The 22,308-nt window shown below is 38.4% G+C and overlaps 1 protein-coding gene across 1 annotated transcript in view; it reads right to left on the bottom strand.

Moving 5' to 3' along the window:
- The window catches only part of C3H1orf87 (chromosome 3 C1orf87 homolog), a 100,638-nt gene extending 78,581 nt beyond the window's left edge, over window positions 1-22,057 (bottom strand). Inside the window, 3 exon segments of the mRNA XM_061186502.1 lie at window positions 1,639-1,788; window positions 1,790-1,874; window positions 21,951-22,057. Of these exon segments, the coding sequence (XP_061042485.1) occupies window positions 1,639-1,788; window positions 1,790-1,874; window positions 21,951-22,057 (342 nt within the window).
- Window positions 22,058-22,308: the final 251 nt, after the last annotated feature.

The following is a 22,308-nucleotide window of genomic DNA, read 5'->3' as shown; positions in this document are numbered from 1 at the left end:
TCCAGATTGTGAAGGTCCAAGAACAGCCTACCCAATGAACATTCTGCCTTTTACAATGGCTAATCCAGAAACTCTACCCCAAATGGGTAGCTTGATGTAATAGGGAGAGTGCCAAGAAACAAAATTTCATTTATAAGAGAAAAACTAGAAGTCACTTAAATGCCCATCAATAAGGGATTAGTTAAATGAGCCATGTTATATCCATATAAAAGAATGAATACAGTTTGGGGATTAAGGACCTAGAACCTGGGCCTCAACTGTGGCTCTGCCACTTCTCAGCCTTATGACCTGGGCAAGGCACTTGACCTCTTTGTTTTTCAGTTCCTTCATCTATGATCTGAAGATAATAAGAGTTCCTACCTCATTGGATGCTTGGGGAGTAGTAAGTTAGTTAATATATGTAAAGAGCTTAGAATAGTGCCTGGCACATAGTAAATGCTATATAAGTGTTAGTTCTGATTATGACTCTCATAGAGACACTAAACATGATGCTTAGGATGAATTTTTTGAAGCTGGGGGAGAATTCTTGATATGAAGTGAATAGACCAGGATAACAAAGAGTATATACATAATGGTTCATATTCAGTGTCCATGCATGGAAGGAAAAAGAGAAAGAAATATACCACTATTTGATTGAGTTTTAATTTCTTCTTATTTATATTCTTCCATTTTACAAAATTTCTACATGAGTATATAATATTTTATAATTAGAAGGATCAATAAAAATTTTAGGAAGGAAAAAGAGAAGTCCTCAGTGTTTGAGACCTTGCAGAACATGGTCTGAGGTCCATTGGTGGACTGGTAACCATTCCAAAGTTTAATCTTTGCAGAGTTCTCATGAGCAAAAGATCCCAAATCTGCAGGATTTTATATTCTCATGACTGGAAAGTAGCGAGCATCTGAGTGATTTAGTAAGGGCTATTAAAATTATAAACTAAAAATAGTTATGTTAGCGTTTACTGCAGACTCTAATTCAGTATTCTACTAAAATATCTGGCTGTTACTTCATGCTTGGCAGTACTGCAAAACTCTATATGTCTGTTTAATTGCAACTTCAGCAATTTTTGGAAATGGTACTTGTTACCAATGAATCATTAGTTTGTCTTGATTTGGGTCTAGTTTTCAATTGCTGCTACTCTTGCTTTTTAATCACAAATTAATAATCATTTAGATTCATCATTACCAGGTTAGTTTGTTGTGGATTGGTTGATCCTTAACAGAGTGCAGTGATAATATATTTATATCAAGATAGTTTAGGGCTGATAATTTTTTGATATCTAGACATATTTCATTGGATTTTGAATATAAATGATCTTCTCCTGTAATGTTAAAGCAGATGAACCCTCCCCCTCCAGCACATCCCAAATTTGCATGAACGGTGACATCACTGTATAACTATCGCTGAGTTAGTCACAGATAGAATAGGTTGACCAATTCAGTTAGTGGTCAGCAAAGATACAATATACAAAAACCTTAAAATTCATTTTCAGATGGAAAAAAATGATTCTAATTCTATCGGATGCAAAATGTGTTAATTACCATTAGTATAAGTGTGTGTTGGTGTGAGTCTATGTTTCTGACCTAACTCTGAATTTTCCTAGCCAATTACCAAGAAAAGTTCAGGTATTTGTTACTCACTTTGCCATCCAGAAATCTGCAACTGAGTGTTCCCATTAGGAGTTTCTGGTTGTCCTCTGGTTTCTGGTTTTTCTCTGGGTGCTTGCTCTTTTCCACATCATCTGGGTCATGATTGATTTGATGATCTGTGGGATTAGTAGAAGCTGGGGGGGTCTCTGCTAATCTGCTTTGCAGTACCAGTCACTGATTTCTGGAGTACTGTTTGAGTTTCTGCCTTCAAGTTCTCATTCTCCTTGCTGGGAAGAAACAGCTTTGCACTTTGTTACTCAGGGCAGACTCCATCTGCACTAGGCTGGCATAAGAAAAGGAAGGTATTAGCATGGTGCTGGGAACATTGGTAACTTAGCCTGGCGTAATGAAGAAGTAAACGTTGGTTATTTGTCTAGGGATCATTTACCATAGAGAGACCATGTTATTCTCTTCTCAGGCTTTATCTTCCATATACTCATAATCTGTCCATCTGCTCCAAAACCCTTACTGTAAGAAATGGCAGCGTCAAAGATGAACCCTAAAAGTTATCACATATCTTTTTTACTTACAAGTCTAACAGGTATTTTCAGTGTTTGCAACTAGAAAAGGAAGAAAGTCAAGGCAGTTTGCCAGCTCCAGTTCTGCTCTATGTCTCTCCTTAATTGCCTCACTGTGAGGCTTCTTTTTCTCTCAGTAGTCTTCCATTTAATTTTAATATTAAATATAGAGGGGGAAAAAAAGGAAAAAACCTGTAGGAATGACTCAAAGAAATTTAAATAAAAAACAAAACTCTAAAAATTATTCAACTTTGTTTAATAACTAAAGACATAAGTCAAAACAATTACAAGGTATTGTTTTATTTTTTAAATTTAATCTATTTTTTTATTGTTATTTATTTTTTAAATTTTTGGCTGCATTGGGTCTTTGTTGCTGTGCGTGGGTTTTTTTCTGGTTGCAGCGAGTGGGGGCTACTCTTTGTTGTGGTGCACAGGCTTCTCATTGTGGTGGCTTCTCTTGTTGTGGAGCACGGGCTCTAGGCACGCAGGCTTCAGTAGTTGTGGCATGCGGGCTCAGTACTTGTGGCTTGTGGGCTCTAGAGCACAGGATCAGTAGTTGTGGCACATGGGCATAGTTGTTCTGCGGCATGTGGGATCTTCCCAGACCAGGGCTTGAACCTGTGTCCCCTGACCCTTGCATTAGCAGGTGGATTCTTAACCACTGTGCCACCAGGGAAGCCCAAGGCATTGTTTCAAATATAGAAAACTTCTTTGGAAATAAGAAAAACAAATGTTTATGGTCACATAAATAGATATAATTCTTATAGTGGATGACCAGACTAAACATGTTAAGAGTCAGGAACTTGAAATTTTTAACCTAGCAAATCAGTTTTTAAGAATGTATATTAAGGAAAAAATGCAGAAAAAGAAAAATTTTAAACTCTAAGTATTTTTTAATAGACGGATGTGTTGAGTATTTCATTCTATGTTCATATGAGAGAATGTATGGAGCCATTAAAATAGTTATGAATAATTTTACTGACAAAAGAAAATGTCTAGTTATACAAATAAATGAAAAAATATAATTATCTTAACTATAAATTCATGTATAGATATATATGTGTTCATGTGTTAGAGTACATAATATATCTAGAAGGAAATATGTCAGAAGTAAACAGTAAGTATCTCCTAATAGAAGTTAGGATATTGCATTATGCTATATTATATCATATTATATCTTATAAAACTATTATTCTAAATTTCCTACATGAGGAAATGTTATTTTATTATCAGGAAAAATAAATTTAAAAATAGCTATGCCTTAGGCAGAACACTCTATGACATAAATCACAGCAAGATCCTTTTTGACCCACCTCCTAGAGTAATGGAAATAAAAACAAAAATAAACAAATGGGACCTAATGAAACTTAAAAGCTTTTGCACAGCAAAGGAAACCATAAACAAGACAAAAAGACAACCCTCAGAATGGGAGAAAATATTTGCAAATGAAGCAACTGACAAAGGATTAATCTCCAAAATTTACAAGCAGCTCATGCAGCTCAATATCAAAAAAACAAACAACCCAATCCAAAAATGGGCAGAAGACCTAAATAGACATTACTCCAAAGAAGATATACAGATTGCCAACAAACACATGATAGGATGCTCAACATCACTAATCATTAGAGAAATGCAAATCAAAACTACAATGAGGTATCACCTCACACCGGTCAGAAAGGCCAGCATCAAAAAATGTACAAACAATAAATGCTGGAGAGGGTGTGGAGAAAAGGGAACCCTCTTGCACTGTTGGTGGGAATGTAAATTGATACAGCCACTATGGAGAACAGTATGGAGGTTCCTTAAAAAACTAAAAATAGAACTACCATACGACCCAGCAATCCCACTACTGGGCATATACCCTGAGAAAACCATAATTCAGAAAGAGTCATGTACCATAATGTTCATTGCAGCTCTATTTACAATAGCCAGGACATGGAAGCAACCTAAGTGTCCATCGACAGATGAATGAATTAAGAAGATGTGGCACATATATACAATGCAATATTACTCAGCCATAAAAAGAAACGAAATTGAGTTATTTGTAGTGAGGTGGATGGACATAGAGTCTGTCATACAGAGTGAAGTAAGTCAGAAAGAGAAAAACAAATACCTTATGCTAACACATATATATGGAATCTTAAAAAGAAAAAAAAAAGGTTCTGAAGAACCTAGGGGCAGGACAGGAATAAAGACGCAGACATAGAGAATGGACTTGAGAACACAGGGAGGGGGAAGGGCAAGCTGGGATGAAGTGAGAGAGTGGCATGGACATATATACCCTACCAAATGTAAAATAGATAGCTAGTGGGAAGCAGCCGCATAGCACAGAGATCAGCTCGGTGCTTTGTGTCCACCTAGAGGGGCGGAATAGGGAAGGTGGGAGGGAGACACAAGAGGGAGGGGATATGGGGATATATGTATACGTATAGCTGATTCACTTTGTTATATAGCAGAAACTAACACACCATTGTAAAGCAATTATACTCCAATAAAGATGTTAAAAAAATAAATAAAATTAAAAAAACATAGCTATGCCTTATGCCTAGAAGGTTGTATAAATTTTAGCTATTGTTATTGACACAGTGGAAAGGACCCATTTTAAAGCATGTTATGTTATCTGAGCATAAAACAATTGCTACAGTACTTGTTTATTTGAATAAGGCCAAGATTTGATGTATGTATATTTTTTACATTAATTCTCTTAGTCATGGCAGCATGAGAAGCAAAGAAGGCTTAAGAAAGAACTCTGAGGAACACCTACATTTACAGAGGGAAGAGCCCTAATAGGAGATTTAGAAGAAATTCTAAGTAAGGTGGAAGGGAAACCAGGAGAGTGTGGTCTGGCAGCAAAGTGAAGAGAATGTTTCTAGAGAGAGGGCATAGTCAACAGTGTCATGTGCTGCTGAGAAAGATGAGTCCTGAAAAGTGTCCGTTGAGTTAAGCCATAAGTACGTCATCAGGAATCTTGATAAGGGGAGCTTCCTGAGGTAACAGAGGTGGACACTAGAGTGAAGTGGGTTGAGGAAAGAGGGGAGACAAAAAGCTAAAGGTAGGAAGTATAAAGAACTCTGTGAAGAATTTTGACTGCAAGAGAGGAGAGCAATGGGGTGGTGACTGGAGTGCAATGTTGATTTCAGATAGGGCTTTGTTATTATTATGTTTATCTCCAAAATATACAAACAGCTTGTACAACTCAACAACAAAAAAACAAACAACCCAATCAAAAAATGGGCAGAAGACCTTAATAGACATTCCTCCAAAGAAGACATACAGATGGCCAGTAGGCACATGAAAAGATGCTCAACATCGCTAATTATTAGAGAAATGCAAATCAAAACTACAATGAGATACCACCTCACACTGGTCAGAATGGCTATCATTAAAAAGTCTACAAATAACAAATACTGGAGAGGGTGTGGAGAAAAGGGAACCCTCCTACACTGTTGGTGGGAATGTAAGTTGGTGCAGCCACTATGGAAAACCATGTGGAGGTTCTTCAGAAAACTAAAAATAGAATTACCATATGGTCCAGCAACCCCACTCCTGGGTATATACCTGGACAAAACTATAATTCAACAAGATACATGCACCCCTATGTTCATAGAAACACTATTCACAACAGCCAAAACATGGAAACAACCTAAATGTCCATCAATAGAAGAATGGATAAAGAAGATGTGGTACATATATACAATGGAATACTACTCATTCTTAAAAAAGAACGAAATAATGCCATTTGCAGCAACATGAATGCAACTAGAGATTATTATACTAAGTGAAGTAAGTCAGAAACAGAAAGACAAATACCATATGATATCACTTATATGTGGAATCTAAAATATGGCACAAGTGAACATATCTACAAAACAGAAACAGACTCACAGACATAGAGAATAGACTTGAGGTTGCCAAGGGGGAGAAGGGTGAAGGAGGGAAGGACCAGGAGTTTGGGATTAGCAGATGTAAGCTATTGTATATAGAATGAATAAACAACAAGGTCCTACTGTATAGCACAGGGAACTATATTCAATATCCTGTGCTAAACCATAAGGGAAAGGAATATAAAAAAAAGCATGTCTCTATGTGTATCACTGAGTCACTTTACTGCACAGCAGAGATTGGCTGAACACTGTAAATCAACTATACTTCAATTAAAAAAACAAAATTATAAAAAAGAAACTAAAGACAGTAGGGACTTTAACATATTTAAGTGAAGAGCCAGGACTTTCCTGGTGGCACAGTAGTTAGGAACCCGCCTGCCAATGCAGGGGACACAGGTTCGATCCCTGGTCTGGGAAGATCCCACATGCCGCGGAGCAACTAAGCCCGTGCACCACAACTACTGAGCCTGTGCTCTAGAGCCCGCGAGCCAAAGCCTCTGAAGCCCGCATGCCTAGACCCCGTGCTCCGCGACAAGAGAAGCCACGGCAATGAGAAGCCCGCACATAGCAATGAAGAGCAGCTCCCGCTCACCACAACTAGAGAAAGTCCGCGTGCAGCAACGAAGACCCAACGTAGCCATAAATAAATAAAAAAATAAATAAACAAACAAAAAATAAATGAAGAGCCAACTGACCAAAGAAAAGGAGAGGATATCATTGATTAAATAAGGTGAACCCTGACAAAGTAAGATCTCTGAGAGAACAGAGATAGAAATGAAACTTCAGGGTGGGGAAGTAGGAAGATGGGTGAGGATGTAGGCAAATTTTAACGTTTGGTGACAGGAGACTGACCAAATTGCTGACAGCTTGAATTTTCTCTTTGACATACAAGGTATGGTTACCTGTTGGGTCTCAAGAAAGGAAATGCTGGGGTACGAAGTCTGAATTAAGGACATACGGCCTGACATAGCTTCTATAAAGAGTGGAAGATAGCTGATCAGAAAAATAAGGAAGGTTGGCTGGGCACAACTGAGCAGTCACTGAAGGTTGGAGACCACGGATTTTGCAGCACCAGTTGGAGAGGGCACACGCCCAGTAGTTCTCGTGGAGATGCAAGGAAGGCAGACAGCGGGGCTCGTCCAGGGCTGGGGCTTTGCCAGACAGGTGCAATCAAATGGCAATACAGCAAGATGGGAATGCTAGAAGAAGAGTGTATATATAACACATAGTTCTTGCAATGAGAGAAGACATTAACATACGGTCCCTGACCTCAAGAAATTTCATTTCATTTCGCTGTCCAAAAATAACAGAAATAATAAGGTTAACAACTGGTATAAACTTGCTTCTAGAAGTCAGGATAGTGGTTATCTTTGGGGGGAGGTATAAAGTCCAGAAGGGAACATCAGGGGGCCTTCTAGGATTTTGGTACCATTCTATTTCTGGATCTGGATGTCTGTTGCAAGGGTAAATCAGGTTTGTGAAAATTCAGTGAGTGGTATACTTATAACATGTGCACTTTTATGTATTACATAGGTATATTTCTATAAAGTATTAAAAGAAATTGGCATAAAATTTACATAAATAATATGAAATCTACCTAATTGGTATATAAATAAATGTCAAGTGAATGTTACAAAGAATCAGTGCTATTTGAAGTTCCTAAGAAAGATAAGTAACTATGGTTTGCAATGGTTGCAAAAATAATAGTATTACTGAGTATTTAGCTACATGACAGCCACATTATAGCCATTTACAAACATTCCTTTATTTAATCTTTAGATCAACCCTACAGGTAGGTCCTCGTATTATTTTCATTTTAGGATGAAGAAATTAAGGTTCCTACAGTTCACGCGATTTGTCCAATTCTACATAGATACATCCACAGGGTCTAAGTCTTCTTGATTGCACCTTGATTGTTCTGAGTCAGGAAAGGATCCATGGAAGTTAGGGAATATGTGAGGAACAGAAATTAGAGTATGAGGCATGCAGGAAGTGCAGGATTAAAAAGCAAAAATGGTCATGCGGCAGACAGTTAACTCTTCCGGATGAAGGCAAGGGGGATGAATCATCTTTGCTTTAATCACCTTCAAAATCCTTTTGTGGGCAGTCTCAGGACAGAATTGCCTGAGAAATGTGAAATGTAACTGCTTGTCTGTTAAAACAGCCACAGTAGATGTAAAATCAAAAATAACCTGTTAACTCTGTTCAAAGTAAAAGCTGTTTTTCTTTTTTTTTAAACAAACAACATACATAGCACTTTAAAATTATGAGAAAGACTCTCTAGCTGAGAAATGGCATGTGTCTGCTATTAGCACAATTTGTCAACACGCGTTTGTTGTTATGTTGTTCACAAACCCACAGTTCTTTCTTCTAGGCTTGTGTGCTATCTACCTGCAGTATTGAAAATAGAAATTTGCCATTTCAAAGGAAGGAAAAAAATGTCATCAATACTGTCTTGGAAGCAAGACACAGCTAGCTTCCTCATATGTACTGCTAACCTCAGCTGCTGCTCTCAGGGATGCTGTGAAGGGTTTAGTGTCATCTGGGAACTATGGCAATTAGGAAGGATGACAGTAATGCTGGATGATAAATAAATGAGGAGAAAACTGTCCAATTGTTCCCTTTCTCACACTAGGCTCTTCCTGCAAATCAGCCATTTAGTACCACCCTTTTGTAGAGCTCAGAGTCTCAGGATTAGAAAGAAACATTGCAAGGGTGTCTAGTAGCATCCTCCGCCCAAAGCAATGTACAGATCCCACACTGGCCCCACCTCCCATGCAACTCCATCTCACCAGATCTCACATTTGATTTGGATTACACCCCTCCTGAGAACATCAACTCGCAAATGGAGGACCCAGGGGGCTCAGCAAAAAGGTCACCAGATGCCATCTTAAAGGTCTGCCAGCCTTGGCAGAGACTCAGTGCTGCCAATTTCCAACTGCGTACCATCTAATAGGCCTCAAACCCTCTGGAGAAGACAGCCCGGAGTGTGCCAACACAGTGAATGGGGATCTAATTTCAGTAAATGAAAGCATGTTCTTGTTTGGAAGTAATAACAGATAATCAGCACAACCAGACTTTTCTCTTTTAAAAAGACAACAACAAAATAAAAAATAAAGTGAGACTGGGGAGGGGACTGCAGCTGAAAATCTCACCAAACTCCATGGGGAAGCTGAAACGTAAAGCCTGTGCTAACATAGCAAATGCTGTTGTGATGAAATGTGAGGGTTTTTTCCTCTTCTTTTTTTTTTTTTTTTTTACTCCCTGGAGCCATCCATATACTATTTTTTTTTTTTAAAGATATTCGCCATGTATTTCTTCTTTAAGTCTTTTTTTTTTTTTTAATTTATTTTTTGTATTTATTTTTGGCTGTGTTGGGTCTTCGTTTCTGTGTTGGGGCCTTCTCCAGCTGTGGCAAGCGGGGGCCACTCTTCATCGCGGTGCGCAGGCCTCTCACTATCGTGGCCTCTCGTTGCGGAGCACGGGCTCCAGACGTGCAGGCTCAGTAGTTGTGGCTCACAGGCCCTGCCGCTCCACGGCATGTGGGATCCTCCCAGACCAGGGCTCGAACCCGTGTCCCCTGCATTGGCAGGCAGACTCTCAACCACTGCACCACCAGGGAAGCCCATCATCCATATACTATTATCATTGATGTTTAGTCTTCAGAAAGATTTTTAAAGTACATCAATTCCCAAACCCATGCCCAAATTATTTCTTCGTCATTGTAATTATGCTAGCTAACGTCCTAAATGCTTATTTCTATGTGTCAGCCACTGTGTATAAGTTCACATAAATTATTTCATGTTATTCTAATAATCCTGAAAAGTAGGTATTATGATCATCATTGTACAGATGAGAAAACAAATCGTCAGAGAGATTAAGTAAATTGCTCATTGATAAACTGATAATAAGTAGAGATCTAGGGCTCAGACCCAGGTCTGTATGGCTCCAAAGCGTGTACTCCTTCCTCCACATTTCTCCTCAACTTCATACTCGTAATAAACAAACTGGCTACTGTTAAACAACAGGATTTTGATTCTCTTTTAAAATGTTAATAAAAAATAATGTATATAGAAGTACCTAGTCCATCTTCCAACCTAGGCTTATAAAGTCCCTCTCAGAACACCCAAGTGGCCATCCTTCAGCTTTGGTTTGTACCTTCCCAGGGACAAGGGATTCATAACATTCTCAAAGTTATTTCCAAAGTATCCCACAACTCTCTTCATAGCATTGAGCCACATTCTGACAACAATGAAAATAACCAAAGTGTATTTTTCATGGCATTTTGCACTATACTACTTTACAGAATAAGAATAGTTTCTCAAATTGGGGCCATTTTGGCTGCAAAATTAGTAACCAGTTCAATCCCAATTGTTCTTTGGTATGATTTACTCCCCCCACCCCTTTTCTTTTCTTTTTTAATTGAAGTATAGTTGACTCACAATGTTATATTAGTTTCTGGTGTACAGCACAGTAATTCACTATCATTATAGATTTTACTCCATATAAAGTTATTATAAAATGTTGGCTATATTCCCTGTGCTGTACATTTTATACATGTTTTATACCTAGTTGTTTGTACCTCTTAGTCCCCTTCACCCATTTGCTCCTCCCCCAACCCCTCTCCCCTCTGGCAACCACCCGTCTGTTCTCTGTAACTGTGAGTCCCTTTCTGTCTTGTTATATTCATTTGTTTTATTCTTTAGCTTCCACATATAAGTGAAAACATACAGTATTTGTTTTTCTCCGTCTGACTTATTTCACTAAGCATCCAGGTCCATCCGTGTTGTCATAAATGGCAAAATTTCATTCTTTTTTATGGCTAAGTAATATTCCATTGCATATATAATGTTCTTTATCCATTCATCTGTTGATGAACACTTAGGTTGCTTCCATATCTTGGTTACTGTAAATAATGCTGCTATGAACATTGGGATGCACATATCTTTTCAAATTAGTGTTTTCATTTTCTTCAGATAAATTAACTCACAGAAGATGATATCCCAACATACCTACTCTTCTGAAACCTTCTTTTTACACGTAAATCCAATTCTACAGCATTAGGCATATTTACACCATGGATGTTTTCTTCTATTTTACTTGTTTTTTAGCTATGCATTATTACCTTCTTAGTCAGGGTTGCAGTGAGCATCCAATCCACTCACTGTCTTCAGGTTGTGTTGTCTTCAAAGATCTCACAGTCAAGTGGGAAAAGCAGACATTTAAACAGAAAATTGTAATACAATGTGATAATTGAAAAAATAGAGTATGTAAAAAAGAGATATAGAATCACAGAGGGTTGTCAAACCAAATCTGCTTAAGAGGAGTGGAAATGACTCCATGAAGGAATTGATTTATAAGATAGCAGTTGAAAGAGAAAGTAAGAGGTGGGAAAATATTCCAGATAGAATGAAGGGATTGTTCTTGGAGAAAAAGACAGTGATTGAACTTCAGACCACCTGAGGCGGGTCAGAATTGTGCAGGGTGCTGGATAATAAGATAGAAACTTGGGTCACTCTGAACTTATTAAATCAGAATTTCTGAAAGCAGGACAAGAAAATTTATATTCTTATCAAACACCTCAGATGATTCCTATGTACACTGAAGTTTGAGAAACAATGGCATAGACAATGAAAAAGGAAGGTCTTTTCCATATTTGTGCAAAATGTACAAATAATTTCAGGCAGTGGCTAAGGATGTGAGCTATATGTTCAAGAGACCTGGTTTTGAGTCCTAACCCCAAACATAACTTGTGTGATTTTGATAAGTTATTTCACATCTCTAATTTTCAGTTTCTCATCTGTGAGATTAGAAAAATAATACTTATCAAGATAAGATGTATAAAATATTTAGCACCGAGCCTGGGTTCCCAGTCAGCCCGTGACAAATGGTAATTTTATTTTAGTCCTAAGTTAAAGTGCTATCTCCTTTATCAACACCTTTCTCATCACCCAGGTACAGAAGGGGTGCTCTTTCCTTTGCATCCGCAAACTTTCTTTGTTGATAGGTAAAACTAAAGTTCGAAGGATCAACATTTCACAGTTCATAGGAACTGAGGAAAATCTATTTAAACAGATAAAAAGACAGAGTTCATGTAATCTCTCCCACCACCTTGTTATTTACTAATAATAGTAAATACAAGTTATAGAAATCACCCACTTTAAAAAAAAACAAACAGATTAATTCATATTTAAAATCTGCTCTGATAAAGCACAATTCTTTGGAATCACATTCCTTAATTTTACAGAAAAAAAAAAAAAACCCAAACATTGTTGTATCAAAGTGTCCTCAGGTGAATTATACCCAGGAGCTGTGCAGACTGTGCTGTTTTTAAATCTTTGAGCCAACAATTTCAACTATAGGCTTGAAATTGAATGTTCTTTGCACTTGCATTCTCCCCTGTTTCTAAGCAAGATGATTGTGCAACTGCCTGGCCTCTTCACCAATTATCTCCATGCTTTAAGGCACAGCTCTGAGCCAGGTTTTCCATCCATGCTCTGAGATTCTCGAACGGCTCCTACAGTTCTCTCTCTGTAACATGTTCTGGATACATCCGCAGGGTCTATGGGAACAATAATGATTGCTATAGGGGTTTTGTTTAATTAGATTGAACTAAATCAGTGGTATGTAAAGAGACCATGGATTTGAAAAGTGTACTATAGGAAAGGAGGGGAGGAATGAATAGGCAGAGCACAGGATTTTTAGGGCAATAATACTCTGTATGATACTATAATGATATGAATGCATGTCATTATACATTTGTCCAAACCCATAGAATGTACAACACCAAGAGTGAACTTTAAGGTAAACCATGGACTTTCTGTGATTATTATGTGTCAGTGTAGGTTCATCAATTATAACCAATGCACCACTCTGGTGAGGGATGTTGATAATGGGGAAAACTACGCATGTGTGGAGGCAGGAGGTATATGGGATGTCTCTATACCTTCCTTTCAATTTTGCTGTGAACTTAAAACTGCTGTAAAAAATAAAGTCCTAAAAAAAGTGTACTGCATAAAAATAAATCTGTGCTTTCTCAAAATTATAAGTGGTTAAACTATATGTGGCAAGGTATTATGTTATCTCTTTATAGAAAGTTTCCCTGTACGTATACAAGAACTTATGTTTTGTTTTGCTCTTAAACCAAACTAGGATTATACAGTTCTGTGATCTTTAAAAATTTTTCCAGTTGACAATATAATGTGGATACCTTATGCATCAATGTTTATGTATCCACAAGAACATTTAAAGTGTCTAGATAGTATTTCATTGTATAGATATACAAGAGTTTATTTAACTAGTCCTCTATTATTTGGGAACATTTACTGTTCTCAAATTTTTACTAGTTTAAATATTGCTTCTCTGCTGGACATTTTCCTTTTCTCCAACTTCCTTCCGTCCTTATCCACTCTGAGAAGCTGACCTTTGTGGACTGATCAGCTGGTCCGCTCCCATGTCTTCTGATTCTGGCCCTGGCAGGAGATTGGTTCTCCCTGCAAGAGTGCCTCAAGCTACTTGTGTCTTTTGCCCAAAGGTCACTACTTTTCTCCAGGTGGCCTGAGTTACAGAATGCTTCCACCTCAATAACATTCCCCTTTTCCTATCTCTGCAGACCTTGCAGCTGCTAGCCCATGATTCCTGTACTATATCTTGCAATTCTTTTACTCTTGTAAACAAATCCTCCTTGAATCATCCTAATTTGAGTTATGTAATCTGTTTCCTACTGGACCCAGACTTGTATATGCTTGTGTACATTTTTGAAACCAAACCATTACATCCACCCATAATTATTTCCACAGAATTGATTCATAGGTGGTGATTTGATGCCAAAGCACATACACTTTTAAGGCTTTTTATAAGTATACCTAAAAACCAATAGCATATGAGTACTCTTTTTCCTAAACCCTTGTCAACCTGGGTATTTCCATCATAAAAACATTTCCAATTTGATTGGTAGAAAATAATATCTCACTGTTGTTTAAACTTCTTTCATTACCACTCAGGTTAATTCCCCACCCCACTCCCCCAACCATACATATATATCTAGTGTTCATTTTTATTTCTTCTTTTGTGAATTGCCTGTCTAGATCTTTTGCCAGTTTTTGAAACTGGGCTGATCATCTTTTTCCTATTGATTTGTAAGTGCTCTTTATACATTAAGAGGATTAATTTTTTCCTGTCATATATGTTGTAAATAGTGTTTTGTTTTTGCCTTTTACTATTTATTATATTTTTGGAAGTGTAGGATTTCAAATGGTAAAGTAACAACTTTTGCCTCACAGTCTCAAGATTTAAGATCAATGGCCACCTATTTTTTACACCATTGATTTGACATTTACTCACATAAAGCCCTATACTCTAATTTAAAGCTCTACGCTTATGTCTTGGGCTGGAGGCATATGTCCCAAACAGTATCTCATGCTCCTTTTTACTTCTCACAGTGTCTAGAATAATAATAATAACTTAAAACCTATTGTAGGAGGTTAATAAAAAAAAAAAAAACAGTGGAAAGGGCATAGGAGAAGTATGATTTTTAGCATATTACTTCATTTCTTTGAACTTGTGAAAACATAAACAATTGTTTGTGCTCTGATATCGTTCTGTTTTAGGGAGAGATTGAGTTCATGGATAGTAAGGTGATATGTAGATTATATAGCAAGAAATACAATAAACAAAGATAAAGTATTACAATTAGTTATTTCTTTAAAAAAAAAAGAATAAGTAGGTATTTGAATTTTTAAATCACAAAGTTTATCCAGGCTTTATGTAGGGACTATAATTGATTGCTGCTACCATCTCCTGCCTGGATTACCATAATGACTCCCTAAATGGTCTCTCTCATTTTACTCATGCCTCTTCCAGTTTATCCTCCACTCAGCAGCCAGAACCATCCTTTAGAAAGCATAAATTCGATTGTGTCCTCCACTGCTCTCAATTTTCCAGTGTCTTCCCATTCTACATAGAACAAATCCAGAGTTCCTACCAGGGACCACATGGCCCATGATCTGAGCCCCGAGGGCCTCCCTGATCTCATTTCCTACGCCCCTCCCCTTGTTCACTAGCTCCACCAACTCTAGCTTCCTTGCTCCTCCTTAAGCACACCAAGAGGCTTCCTATTGGCTGTTCCCTCTGCCCAGAATGCTCTTTCCTCAGCTATATGCATAGTTTACTCTCTGTGTAGAACTGTGGAGGCACGGGGATGGTGATGAACACCTGTGGTGTCGCTTGGTACAGACTGAATCTCATGGGTGGAAAATCAGCAGCTACGCAGCTGCCTTGATCTCTGGGTGCTGTGCTACTGGGAAGTGACACTTTGGCACTTTGTAAAAAGCAGGCATAAGGTGACCTAGTACCAAAAAAATCTGCTTAGATTCCAGATGCTCAACTTAGGTGCTATTTGTAGCAGTTGTTGGGGAAAGCCAAATGTCCAATATCTGGAGAACTTGGGGTCTGTGGGAAGTTGCAGCCTCTTCTTCTGGGGCAGGAGAGGGAAGAAGAAACTACTAGTTTTATGGAAAGTCGGAACCTGGTGAGCCACACCCACTGGGATAGAGTTGGGCTAGTCTTAACCAGCTCACTGCTAGCTAACCATGGATAAGTCTCATTGGGTAGTTCTGACTCATCTTTACACAGTCTCAGTTAAATGCCATTTGCTTAGAGAGGCCTTCTGGGAACATCCCTTGTGATTCCATATACCCTTACGACCCTCCTCTATTTTTCCTCATTGCACTATCCTCACTCGAATGGTCATTGTTTACCTATTTGTTGTATGTCTCCCATCACTAGAATTTTAGGTAACCTGCTCTGTCCCTAAGGCTTGACACTCAGCAAGTATTCAATTAATGTTTGTTAACTGAAAGGATGTCAATTCCATATATGCATTAATTTCTAAAACTGTTAACATTAACACTTTAAAAGAGTTCAAGAAACTCAAAAATATTGTATTAATGCAAAGGGCTTTGAGGGATTAAAAAAATGACAGAATATGGGCTCCATGAGAGTCATGTGGAAAAATAAAGAATTTTATATTTATTGGCTCTAAACATCAATGTACATTATTACAAATATTTGCTATTCTTTCCCATAAAAACTCGGAGTCAGCTTCCCCTGTGCTTATCAATCCTATACCAATAGCAATGTAACTGGAATAAAATGATTTGGGTTATTGATTCTTGGCATGGGAAGGAACTATAGAGTCCAACTTTATTCACCAGAAGCATCTCTACTCACAGGGGTTTCTTGAAAGGGACCCAATTCCTCTTTTATTTAACAACTCAATTCCCAGATTCTATAAATGTTCCCCTAGGCCACATGTCACACCCTGGAGCTTCCATAATGCCACTCCGTTAGTGCTTGCACCTTTAGTGTGCCAGGATCCCTCCTAAAATGTGGCATCCAGGATGAAGCATAGTACTTCCAGGTGACAGGTCTAGTTCTGAGTATGATGCCTGCCTCCTGCCCCACCCCCCATTCGTCTATCTGGACACCTTTGGCTCATGCTGAGCTTAAACACAAGTGTACAGGGGAAAACCCTCCATTTTATCCTCGGCTCTACTCTCTACTACTACCACACACTACTGGTCATCAAATATGTGTGGGTTTTCCCCACTCCAAGCAGTTCTTTGACATCAGCTGAGGGTCCTACATTTCAATTCCGTTCTGACACTATCTACCTGGAGTTAGCACTGATGCCACAGGTTAAGGGCTCAGTCACACAAGACTGCCCTGTCCCCTTCAGGTATCAGTCACAAGTCCAGGTTGTTACCTATATTTCTGACAGGCTGGCTATAAATTAGGATTCCCACAATTCCCTCCTCAGGTTTGATGAATTTGTTAGAGTGCCTCACAGAGCTCAGGAAAACCATTTACTTGCTAGATGACTGGTTTACTGTAAAAGGATACAACTTAGGGACAGCCAGATGGAAGAGATGCACAGGGCAAAGTATGTGAGGAAGGGCATGGAACTTCCATGCATTCTACAGACATAACACCCTCCCAGCACATAGATGTGTTCAGCAGCCTAGACGCTCTCTGAACCCCATACCTTTGGGATTTTTAGGAGGCTTCATCATGTAGTTATGATCAATCATTCACTCAGTCTCCAGCTTCGCTTCCCTCTAGGAGGATAGGGTGGTGTCAGGGGCTGAAAGTTCCAAGCTTTTAATAATGGCTTGGTCTTTCTCGTGACCAACCTCCATCCTGGAGCCACCCAGGATCCCACCAAGAGTATCCTCATTAGAACAAAAGACACCTTATCACTCAGGAAATTCTTAGGGCTTTAGGAGCTTTGTGTCAGGAACCAGGGTCAAAGATTATATAGTAGAACAAATGATACTCTTAGTGCTCTTATCTCTTAGGAAATTGTGAGAGTTTTAGGAGCTCCATGCCAGGAACTGGGTGGGAGCAGAGACCAGTATGTATTCTTTTTTTAAATTTAAAAATTTTTTCATTTTTAAATTTTTCGGCTGCACCGCACAGCTTTCGGGATCTTAGTTCCCCAACCAGGAATCGAACCCGGGCCCTTGGCAGTGAAGGCACAGAGTCCTAACCAGTGGACTGCCAGGGAATTCCCAGAGACCAGTATGTATTCTATTACTTCACAGCAAGTAAAACCCAAACATTTATTCTATATAATCACTTACATGTACCCTTATCTAAAGACATACTTTACATATATTTCTCTTGATTTTATCTTGCTGGTTTTCGCTCATTTTCCTGCCAAGTCTTCCCAGCATTCTACTACCTACCTGTTTACTAAAGTGATTTGTCTATCTTCCTTCAGTTGGGGATTTAAAAAAATGTTGACTAAGAACAGGGTCACACATAAATCCTCTCAACCTCTCCACCTCCAACACATTGTGTTTACATCCATTGTTCAGTCACTACCAGGTTGGTATGTCGCCTATCTTAATACTATTCAGTCCAGAATTCTCTGCCTTATTTCAAGGCTTTGTGAGAAAAATGTGCCTAATGACTCACTGAAATTAACCAATACTGTGCTTTATGATTCCCTTCATCTGCACTGCAATAACCTCATCAATAAAGAGAATGTGGTCAGTTTAGCATGCTCTGTTTTTTAGTCAACATGCACCAACCCTTAGTGACCATCACCTTTGTGTTTTGTTCTCACATCTAATATATTTAATTCTTTGGCCTGCAATTTTGCCAGGGATTGTCCACAAGTCTCAAATTCTGTGATTTCATTACCAACTTTTATCTCCTTTTAGAAAATGAGGTATTTGTCTCAAGTCAACTGGCGTATGTTCTTCTGGATCAGCTATCAGATGACTCATCAGGGTTCCATAGTAATATCTTCATGCTATTTTAGCATGGGCCTTTAGACTTGGATTTAAAGCACTAAGAATTGTCTTTCTAGATCTTTCCTTTTCCTGGCATCTATTGTACTCTAATTCATTTATTAGGCTTTCAATATGTACAAGACTTTGCACTCAGTGCTGAGGGTACAGCTGTGCACATAGAATTTACAGGTAAATGGGGGGAACACAGAAATGCATAGGAAATTGTCAGAGTGCAATAATCCCTACGAATGCTATGGGAGCCCACAGGGGGAGGGAGGCAGGCAAATCTGAGGTTGGTGATGGTGGCACTCCATTAAATTTGCATTTTAAAAAGATGGTGCTAGCTATACTTGAGAATTGGGCTTCTCAAACACTAATGTTGCATAGGTCTCACCTGGGAATTGACAACAGTGCAGATTCTGACTCAGTATGTCTGGAGAGGGGCCTGAGAGTCTGCATTTCTAACAAACTCCCGGGTGAGGTTGATGTTGATGGTCCATAGACTACCCTTTGAGGAACAAGGATTCAGAGAGTGAATGAGAGAATGAGATTAGAGGCAGGGAGCAGGGTTAGAAGGCTGGTGTAGGGATATATGAGGAAAACAATGATGGCACAAACTGAGGGACACCTGCTTAACTCTTTAAGCCTGTACTTTGATCTTTTTTGTGAAAAATATGTATTCTAAGTAGGCATTGAGTATTTTCCGTTCATCTCCTGTTAGTAGCTGTCCAGGCTAAGCTAAAAAAAGATGGAGGGAGTGCTATTCCAGTCTTAATTCTTAATAAGTGGCCTGACTTTAAGTTCACTGAGGCCTCAGTTGTCTCACCTCATCTGTAAAATGGGAGACTGGTTGTTATGGGTTATATGTCCCCCCCCACCAATTCATATGTTGAAGTCCTAACCCCCAGTATCTCAGAATGTGACCTTATTTGGAAATAGGGTGACTGCAGATGTAATTAGTTAAGATGAGGCCATGCTAGAGTAGTAGAGTTATAAACCAACTGACTGGTGCCCTTATGAAAAGAGGAAATCTGTACACAGACACATATACAGGGAGAGGCAAGGAGAGAGACCTGGAACAGAAGGATCCTTCCTGGGCACCTCAGAAGGAGCAGGGCTCTGCCGACACCTTGGTTTCGGCTGACTAGTCTCCAGAACTGTGAGACAATACATTTCTGTTGGTCTAAGCTACCCAGTTTATGGCATTTTCATACAGCAGCCCTAGCAAACTAATAGACTGATTTGTACCTTGAAGATCACTTCTCTGTCTGATATACTATCCATCTTTTCCACACATCCTATAAGAAATCTGAACTAAATGTGGTTACACGAGAATAGTTCTATTTTTCCATCCATTATTAATTTGTAATTTTTTTTTAATCCAGATTTTCCTTATAGAGACTTCTTCCTCTTTTGGCTTTTACTTATGTTTCTTATGTACATTTTTTACTTATGGGCTCAACTGATTCACCCCAAAGAAAACACCTTCTTGAGGCCCTGGCTGAAAGGTGTAGATGTAGCATGACTAAAATGTTTTTTAGAGTCAGACTTTGGAACATGTAAAGGCATGGTAGTGGTGGGTCTGTCTTTAACTCAGCAACAAGAAGCCTCTTGAGAGTTATTTATTTTTGAACCATACAAGAACATTTTAGGAAAGCTTGTTAACTGTCCTATGTCATTCCAGCAACAGTAACATCAAGTCCATAGAAACAGAAACAGAAAACTTATCTTAATATTAAAAAAATAACAATTGTTTTATTGTCTGTGTCATAGAAGAAACAGAACTGTGTCTTTTATTTCCAATTAATGTAGTTGATGTAATGTACTCTTATTTCCTGAATCTAAAGTTTAAAGAATAAAGAGAAATAAATACAGGTACCTTCTTATAAGACAGATGAAATTTTTCTCTACTTTAAAAGGACAAGGATGCTTCCCCTACCTCCCACCCCCATTAGGAACGTATTAGACTCTGATACCCCTTGAAAAAGGAAGGGGTTGGGGATGAAGGGGTTAAACAAACAACCTCAAAGAGGAATGGAAATTAGTAGAAGAGCAATGTCTTCCAGGTAGAAGGAGAATTGAGCAAGGCATTCCAACTGATCTTATTTACTTTTCTGGACAACGACTTGGATTTGTCAAGATCAGCAGATCTTGAAATAATCACTTATCACAGTATCTTAGTTTCTTCATCTACAAAACAGAGATAACTTGGCATAGAAGATAAAAGGGATGCCAAGTGTTTCATAGAAAGAGATTTGATTTTTTACTTAATGTCTTGTATCCATGGAAAGATTTGCCTCAATAATAATAGCAGAACCATTTATTAAGCACGTTGAATATACTTCTAGGCACTGGAAAGATGTTTTGCATACTTTTTCTCATTTGATCCTCACAACAACCCTACTAGATAGATGGATTTTATCCCCACTTGATAGAATCTGAGGCCAGAGATGTTAATTCACTTTCTCAATGTCAAAAGTCTAGGAAGGCACAGAGCCAGGATTCAAACTCACACCTCTCAGGTCTGTAGGGATCTCAAATGTATGACTCACGTGCTGCAAAGCTCACTTCCTGTGCCATGACAGACATTACTAATTGATTACAGTACTCACTTTGGAATCTCTTGCGGCAACCGTACTGATTGGTGGGGAGGTAAAGTCCATTTGCCCTTCTAAAGCCTATACTCCGTAACAGTAGTCCTCATGGCCTCATCTTCAGGGATTCTGATTTAATAGGTCTTGGGTTGAACCCCACATCTTTATTTTTAAGGACTCTCCAGGTGATTCTGATGATAGCCAGGTTTGGTGTCCACTGCTTTCTGAACCTATGTTCAATGAGGTTAGATCTTTTTGTTTCTCTATTTTTTTGGTCTGTGGGTTTCTGAAATAGAGGAAAGAACTAAGGAAATCATTTTAGGAGGGAGAGGCATTATTAACTGGCTGCTATTTATGGAATGTCTATTAGATGAAAGGCAGGGCTCTTATCTTCTTTTTCTTATGCAAACCACCAAAACTCTGGAAGGAAGAACTGGTCATACTTTTCTGTGCCAAACATCTAGAGAATTTTAGCGATATATGAGTGTCCCCCTTCAAGTGTGACTGTGACGAGTTTAGAGGAAGAAAGCCCTCTTAGTTATGTTCTGAGAAGCCCCTATTGGAGGAGTATGGATTATGAAGAAAAGTAAGTGAAACTCTTACAATTTATGACTCATTACCAATCCCACTCCTTTAATTCATAACAATTTGATTAACAACCTTCCCCTCTCCCTCCCCACCCCGCAAAAATTACTACATGTCGTAGATTACAAACCTGATGAGGAGAAGCAGCAATACTCCATTAATATTTATAAATGTCTCAATGCTTATATTTCCCATCTATTTGGAAAATCAGCCCAAGTAATTAAGGAGTATGGGGAATTACAAAGATGAAAACTTTAGGAAAACACTGTGCATAGAAGTTATCAACACTATTTTGCTTTTACTGTTGCATCTTAATGACTTAATTTTCCATGGACAGCATTTTTAAAATGTAAATTTCTGGATTAAAAAAAAAACTTCATTATCATCCAAGCAAAACATGTACTTTTCAAACAGTAAACTTACATCTTTGGCTTCTCCACAAGGTATCAAAAGTGTTTACTTCCAACGATTTTCACCATCATCTCAGGCATCGCATTTGATCCACGGGCAGTCTTCCAAACTGAAGACATAATTCTCAAAACCTCTTCAAATCCTTGGGGGTGGAAAATAAGTAAAACTCTTTCTCTGGATTTTCCACTAGGCAACTGTAGCATCCTTGTCAATAATAACAACAACAATAATAGCAAGACCAAGTGCTTTACCTATATTATTATTTCAATATTTCTAATAAAATCATGAGAAAGATACTCTTAATTACTATTATCATTCTTGTCTTACAGTTGAGGAAACAGGCATAATGTAGCTAAGTAACTTATCCAAT

Source organism: Eubalaena glacialis, chromosome 3 (assembly GCF_028564815.1).
Source record: "Eubalaena glacialis isolate mEubGla1 chromosome 3, mEubGla1.1.hap2.+ XY, whole genome shotgun sequence".
NCBI lineage: Eukaryota > Metazoa > Chordata > Mammalia > Artiodactyla > Balaenidae > Eubalaena > Eubalaena glacialis.
This window is presented reverse-complemented; position numbering and strand designations above follow the sequence as displayed.